Source organism: Alnus glutinosa, chromosome 7 (genome assembly GCF_958979055.1).
Source record: "Alnus glutinosa chromosome 7, dhAlnGlut1.1, whole genome shotgun sequence".
In the NCBI taxonomy this organism is placed as follows: domain Eukaryota; kingdom Viridiplantae; phylum Streptophyta; class Magnoliopsida; order Fagales; family Betulaceae; genus Alnus; species Alnus glutinosa.
The window spans coordinates 7070975-7078444 of record NC_084892.1 but is presented as its reverse complement, the minus strand read 5'-3'; the positions used below and the strand labels follow the sequence as shown (position 1 = coordinate 7078444).

General features: G+C 34.6%; 1 protein-coding gene across 1 annotated transcript; it reads right to left on the bottom strand.

Annotated features, from left to right (window-relative positions):
* Positions 1–2957: 2957 nt before the first annotated feature.
* On the bottom strand, positions 2958–6672 carry LOC133873618 (cytochrome P450 93A3-like). Its single transcript, XM_062311347.1, has 2 exons — positions 5675–6672; positions 2958–3934 (listed from the first exon to the last, which is right to left on the bottom strand). Exons 1-2 carry the CDS (start codon positions 6584–6586, stop codon positions 3290–3292), a joined length of 1557 nt encoding a protein of 518 aa, XP_062167331.1. The 5' UTR covers positions 6587–6672; the 3' UTR covers positions 2958–3289.
* Between the last annotated feature and the right edge of the window lie 798 nt (positions 6673–7470).

The window sequence follows — 7470 nt, the reverse complement described above, 5'->3', positions numbered from 1 at the left end:
AGGGTATGATTTTATTTTATAAATCATACATAATTGTTTTGAGTGTCTTAGATGGAATTTGAATGTCTTGTGGGATGGATGACTTGGGCATTATAATGGCATAGTTAAAAAAAAAAAAAAAAAAAAAAGAAAAAAAAAAAAAAAGAAAAAAAATAAATAATGTGCAATTTAAGAGCTAAATGTCGGTCTAATGTTAGAAATGTCAAATAATGTGCAATGTGTATTTTCACAGTGATGCATTGCAAGGTGGTGTCTAAGAGACCTAGTGATTAAATCCGCGTAGTCAAGGTGAGTATTCTACTCACTGAGAAAAGATACTTTTTACGTATTTTATAGAAATACAAATAATATATGATTTTCTTACCAAACCGACGATATGTTAAAATATATGTTTTGGATGATTTGAGTAGTTTCGAGTATGTTGAAATTATGCCAACGATATTATACTTGAATTATGTTTTAAATGTTTGACAAAGGATATATGATTTATGTATTTGATGTCTGCTACAGTTAGAGATTTAAGTTATGCAAGTTGTTTAAGAAATGACATGTTGAACTGTTAATGTTTTATAAAGAAAGCACGTGTTAAAGCATGATTCATGAAATGAAATGTATAGTATTTAAGAATGAGTATTGAGCATAAAACATGAACGCATAAACAAACTATTGGGGGACCTACGCCCCATATGAACATACGCATGAACTAGTATTAGAGAACCTACACCCCATAGGAATACAAACAAAAACTTACATGAGCATGTATAGCATTGTTTTGATGAGTGTGATGTTTTTATATTATAAGTAGTTTTGTTAGACGTATTAGTATGTATAAGAGTCTTAATGGGAAAGAACTTATGTATATTTCTATCGGATGGTTGCATGATTTAAATGCCAATGTTTTCTAAGTCTTACTGAATCAAAAGTAATATAGTAGGTGAGGATGTATGTAGTTGTTTCCAACAATGGAACTTCTACGTATAAGTTTCAGCTGCATATCTTGTTGTAATTAACTGTTATGTATTAGATATATTTTCGCTTATGATATGTGTTTCGCTGCACATTGATTATTATATTCTGTTGTAAGATGTAACTCTAATTATCAGGTGTATGTTATGGGACATGTGCCATATGTTGGCTGAGCGACATGTAGTCGTGCCACTGCGAAGATTCGTTTGTATGTTTTCAAAAAAAAAAAAAAAAAAAAAAAAAAAAAAAAAAAAAAAAAAAGGTCATCATAAAAAGAACCAAAAAGAAAAAGGAAAATAAAATAGGGATTGAGTCTCACAATCCAAAGAGAAGGTGAATTTAGTGGAGTCACACGTCAAGCAACATTTGTTTAATTATTCATCAATTTTGTCTCCATTGGAACAACTGGCAAAAGTTTTGTGATCGTGTAAAAATAGTACTATTTAAACTCGTTTGTTAATGATTTTTAAATAGTGTTTAGAATTTTTTTTTTTTTTTTTTTTTTTTTGTTTAAAAAAGCATTGTAATATAATTTAAAGTTGAAAGTACTAGTTTTAAGTGTTTTTTACGTGCTTTATATTTTAGGTTGTTTGTTAATATTTTTGTTTTGGAAACAAAAGAACAAAAAGGAGGGCTTAAAAATCACAAAAATACCCTTTCTTGTTTTGCAATTTCACCCATTTATTAAGATTTCCTTAAATCATAACTGAGGGCTTAAAAATCTCAAAAATACCCTCTTTTTTTTTTTTCAAAAAAAATGTATCGTCTGGTGGGCTGGTAATTTTATAAAGTTTTTAGGGGTATAAGAGACATGTCCCCCTTTGACCATCTAATTTAACCTCAAATTCTAATGGGATGTGTGAGATTGTAAAAAATTGAAAATTTAATATACTAAATTGAGAGTTTTTAAACTTTAGAGAGGTGATTGCAAATGTGATGAAAATTCAAGAAGATTAAGTGAACTTTTTCCTAACTTTTAACATATTGTACGTTACTCTACTCTAGGAATTATCATCTCGATCTAAAGATGATTTCTCATTCTCTAATCAGTTAATAAAATATTAAGACATCTTTCCGAGATTAATTATCATGAAAAAAATGAGGCAGGAATTCATCTTTTCCCCCTCCATTCTCTGAGTTGGTATTTTCTTCTCATATCACAATACAAACTAAAGACTGGTAAAAGATATATAGGGTTTCTCTGTGTGATCCCATAGTTAGAGATTCTTGAAGTATTCAGATTTCGCTTATATGAAAATTTGAATCTTTATATTAAAAGATTTTTGGGACCTAAGCTACAGGTTAGCATAATCTATCGAAGACTACAAAATGATCGAGTGGGTTTCTGGTGAACCCCTTAGCGTGGTTAGTTTGCAATTGAATCAAATACCCATTTTGTGTATCATCAGAGTTCGACTTGTGAAATGGAAAACCTTAATCCTATAAGTATTAGTCATTTTGGATTTCACTAATCTTCTGATAGAGTTAAGTCAACTTAGGACTCGGTCGGACTTGCGGTTAAGTACTACTTTAGTCACGCAGGGATGTACTAAAAAAAGCATTTCTCTTGTATGAAATTCAATCTGCTGTAACTCATCAATTATATATTGGATGCAATTCTCAAATGTAAGAAAAGAGGTGAAAAATATTTTACAAAACCTAACACTATGTTATATTAAGTAGGGGTGTACAAGCAGTTACGGTTAGTGATTATTGGCTAAAACCGCTAACTGCAACCGCCTAAGCCGGTTATTAAACTGCATCTGCCTAAGCGGTTAGCGGTTATTATGTTTATAACCAGCGGTTTGAAAATCACTTTTTAATTTGAGCTTTGGGCCGATTTTTGGGCAGGTTTTAATTTTTTCAAAAAAAAAAATAAATAAATAATTTTTGTGCCTTTTGGTACAAAATTAACAAATCTAAATACAAATCCAAAACACTACAATTCTTAATAACCAAATATAAACAATATATATATATATATAGGCAATTAGCGGTTATTAGTCGCCTTCGCCTACCCCTAAAATTGATAACCGCCTCCGCCTAGGTGGTTAACAGTTATTTATAATTGCTTTTGAAAGTGGTTATGCAGTTAACGGTTACTGGTTGCAGAGTGGTTATAGCCGCCCCGTTTGTACAGGCCTACTACCATGTCCGAACCATAAGGTATAAATTTCAATATTTGCTTGGTGTCCAAGTTTTACTTTCATCACAAGGCACATCTATAGAACATTTTGTCCCATAAGTAGCGAGAAAAAACCACAATTGCCTGTAATTCCTTTAGTTGTACGTGATTTTGGATTGGATTCTTTGTGGTTATGATTTATGAGATTGAGGGAAAAGGATGGAGCCTAGCCGCTGGGACACAAATCAAGGGATGAGCCCTTGGGAGGGTTAGCCCAGGTCCTTCCTCCATGTTAATAGCACCATCTTCCCCAACAACCTTCCATTCAAAGCTCTGAATCATAGTAGCAAGAGTTGTCGGAACAACTTGTAGCGCTAGTGAGGCTCCAGGGCACCCTCTTCTTCCACTTCCAAATGGCAGCAGATGAAAATGTTGTCCTGTCACGTCCAACTGGCTCTTTTCACTCCCCTCTGATTCGCTAATATTAAACCTCTCTGGTCGGAACTCCAGCGGGTTCTCCCAGTGCTTGGGGTCTCTTCCGATAGCCCACACATTAACAAATAGTCTGGTCTTTGCCGGAATCTCGTAACCACCAACAGTGCAGTGTTCAGATGACTCTCTCACAATTATCGGGCCGGTTGGGTGAAGCCTTAATGTCTCTTTTACTATAGCTTGGAGGTACGGAAGGTTTGTAATATCTGATTCTTCTACTAGTCTGCTCTTTCCAACTACAGAATCGATTTCTTGTCGTGCTCTGTTCATCACAATTGGGTGGTTGATTAGCTCTGCCAGTGCCCATTCTGTAGTAATAGCAGATGTATCGGTCCCAGCTCCAAATATATCCTGTGAAATTTTGAAGATAAATGTTAGTTTCTTCTTGTTAGAGTATATCAGGAGTTCAAGAATCCAAACTACAATTGAGACTATTACAGCTGAAGAGACCTACCTACAATTGAAGTCTATTACATAGCCAAAGTTGAAAACTATCACCTAATTGTAATTAAAGTCTACATGTATTATCTGATTATCCTATTAATAGGACTATGCTATATTGTAAGAGATATGATACGTTTACAGTTTTCGTACAATTCTTGTAAAACTCTAATAACTTTTTTTAAAATTAATCATTAGATGTGTAGGACCCACATGCAAGAAAATAGATTCAAGGGTTAATTTGAAAAAAAGTTGTTGGAGTTGTAGGAGAATTGTGTCAAGAGTTGTACAACAATTATTTCTCATATTGTAAACATTACTCAAAGAAATAAGATAAAATGTAGCCTTTTGAGCGTTATCTTGTGGACGTAGATTATAGACCGCACCTCATAATTCTTTTTCTATTTTTATATTCTGCGTTATATTATCTTTCACTTCGATCTCTGGTATATTTGTTACGACATTCACTGTTATCATCATCTATACATATTAGAGTAATGTTTCTTACCCAATAAATTTACACACTTTGTATAATAATGCTGACATAGAAATGAGTATTTTCACAATAATAAAAAAAAAAAAAATGAGCAATGTTTCTTGCACAACAAATCTACACACTTTGTATAACAATGCTAACGTGGAAATGATTTTTACAATAAAAACAGAGTAATGTTTCCTGCACGTATAACAAAAAAATAAACTGAAAATCATTTCCATGTCAACATTGTTGTACAAAGTATGCACATTTATTATGTAGGAAACATTATTCTATATATTAACATATTATAAACATCTATTTTTGTAGGGGGTATTTTTGTGCACTAGAGGGAGGGTCACCAACCTGGCTGTGGCAGATTTCTTACACCCCAATAACGATTTGGCTTGTAAGATTTTAAGTCACATGGCTTCTTGCTTTCTAGTAAAATGTCAATCATGTGGATCGAGATGCCTACAATTGGATCCCTACAATTCTCTCTACTGCTGTAATCAGGCAAGAAAAGTCTCTTATGGGTCTCTTGCCCAAGCAAGGGCCTATTTATTTAAGCAGGAGACTCACCTGTCTGAATAGATGCATGAACAGGTCAAGCACTTGTTCAAACAAATGAGTCTCATTGAAAGCCTCTTACAACCCCCTATAATCCTTGCACTTTGGCATGAGGACAGAGGATTATAGAGGATCTTGATATGTAATCATGAGTGTTTAAATTGTGCAGAGCAAATTAAAAGTTAACAGGATATGCTTTTAGCACAGTCCAATGTCATTTGACAATGTGATGCTTAAACTAGACTTTTAAAGCAATGAAAATCAATTAGGATTTTAATTGAGTCATATATACTAAACAAGCTAACACTCAATCTTTGAGGCCGGCAGACCAAGCCTACTAGTCAATGCCATATTAACAATGAGTATGCTCAAAATATTTTATAGCACTTAATAAACAGGGATTTTTTTTAAGCATCGATCTATTGATTTGGAAGGCAACGAATTATGATGATTTGGTTGATTTTATCATCAAATATCCATATAGAACCCATTAATATGGCTGCAATGTTCATCCAAAGACTCCTAAAGAGTGTTAGTAAATGAGCAAGAAATATTTGATCGTGAAAAAGTGAATGCTGTGTCAAAACTCGAAAAGACTCATTTACCAGGATGAAGGCCTTTATGTTTTCTCTTGTCAATCTCATCTCTGAACTCTTGTCTTCATATATATCAAGCAGAATATGAAGCAAATCCTTCACTGCATAACCTCCGTCCATATCTTTCTCTTTCTTCCTTGCCTCTTCGTGCTCCTTTATAATCCTTTCCATCATACTGTCAAAGTTGCCGCGAACTTCCTTGAGCCTTTTGCCAAATCCCTGTAAATCTAAATTCTTACAGAACCAAATAAAGTCCGACAAGTTAAACTTCCCTGAAAGCTCAGCCGTGGCTTTCACCACCTTTGCCACTTCGTCGGCTTCATGTTCATTTTCCGAACACCTTACGCTCATGACCATTCTCGATATGACATTATTCGTTACCCTCATAAGCTGTCCTCCAACATCAACAGCCTCGCCTGCTTCCGCCTTTTGTAATATGAATTGCACGAACCTGTTTATCTCTTCACGCCTGACTGGAAGGAGCTGGTCCAGTTTTCGGCCGCTGAGAAGTTCCGACATGCAAAGTTTCTTCATGAATTTCCAGTAAGGCCCATAAGGTGCAAAAGAAAAGTTAGCGGAACCGTAAGTAAGGTAATCAAAAGCGGCAATGTGGGGCCGGTTAGAAAAAGAAACTTCATGAGTTTTGAGGAACTCTTTTGCCATTTCTGGGGAGGAAGCAACGACGCAAGGGACAGAGCCAAGGAAGATGTGAATTAAGGGTCCATGGCGATTTGCGAGCTTGTGAAGAGCTTGGTGAGGTAATGAGGTTAGATGGTGGAGGTGTCCAATGATTGGCAGGGCCACTGGGCTCGGTGGAAGACGAACCTTGGTCTTGATTCTGTGGAATATAGCTCGGACCAGGATGATGGAGACTAGCCATATGAGGAAAAGTATGATGTAGCCTTGCAAATCGTGAGGCATGCTTGGATCTTAGTAATACAATTTAGAAAGATGTTGGTTTCATGGGAGCTTTTATAAGGGGAAACAATTCTTTTTACCCACTTGGGCGGAAGAACAAATTAATTAAGAATGCACAAGTAGTGGAACTTCTTTATATATGTATTTAAGGAGATTTGAATATTTTGGTTGAAAGCTTAATTATTATATATTTGTTCGGCTCAATCACACGAACATATATTATATTAATAATGTAGAACCTGCCCATTATTGTATAACTCATAAAATATATGAGAAATTCAATAAAATAAATTTTTATTTTATAATTATTTCACAATATGACCTGAAAGCTAAATCAACTGTTGGATCAGTCCGTGAATCGTGAATCGTGATGCACCAGGGGATTGAAAAGAACTTCAAAAACGTAGCAATCTATGTGATGATTGCAGCTTATTGTTAATCAATTTTTTAGTCAAAGCCTCCAATTTTCATTTGTTGTTTTGATGTATTCTCGCATCATGTTTCTGATTTAATATCAGAAATGGCGAAAAAACGAAACCAGAATATGAAAATGTAGAGGAACCATTTTTGTTTTATTCCGTGCAATATATATAGACTTTACAAAAGGAATAAAAATAAGAACAGAAGGAATTAATATATATATATATACAATTCAGCTCAGCTAACAAACTAACCAACAAAAAGAATAGAAAAATCAAGCTAAAGCTAGCTAGCTACGTACGTGTCGAGCTTATTTGTCAAGTCTGTGCGAGTAAAATGCTCGAGCTCATCTCTTGTGCTCGAGCTCCATAGACGCTCGAGCTCTTTAACTTGTGTGCTCGAGTGCTGTTTGTACTCGAGTTCTTTAACTTGTGCCCAAGCGCTATTTGCGCTCGAGCTGTTTCTTT

Coding starts and splice junctions, on each gene's coding strand:
- LOC133873618 (XM_062311347.1), bottom strand. CDS start 6,586: ATGCCTCACGATTTGCAAGGCTACATCATACTTTTCCTCATATGGCTA. Junction 3,935..5,674: donor ACATAAAGGCCTTCATCCTG/GTAAATGAGTCT, acceptor AAAATTTCACAG/GATATATTTGGAGCTGGGAC.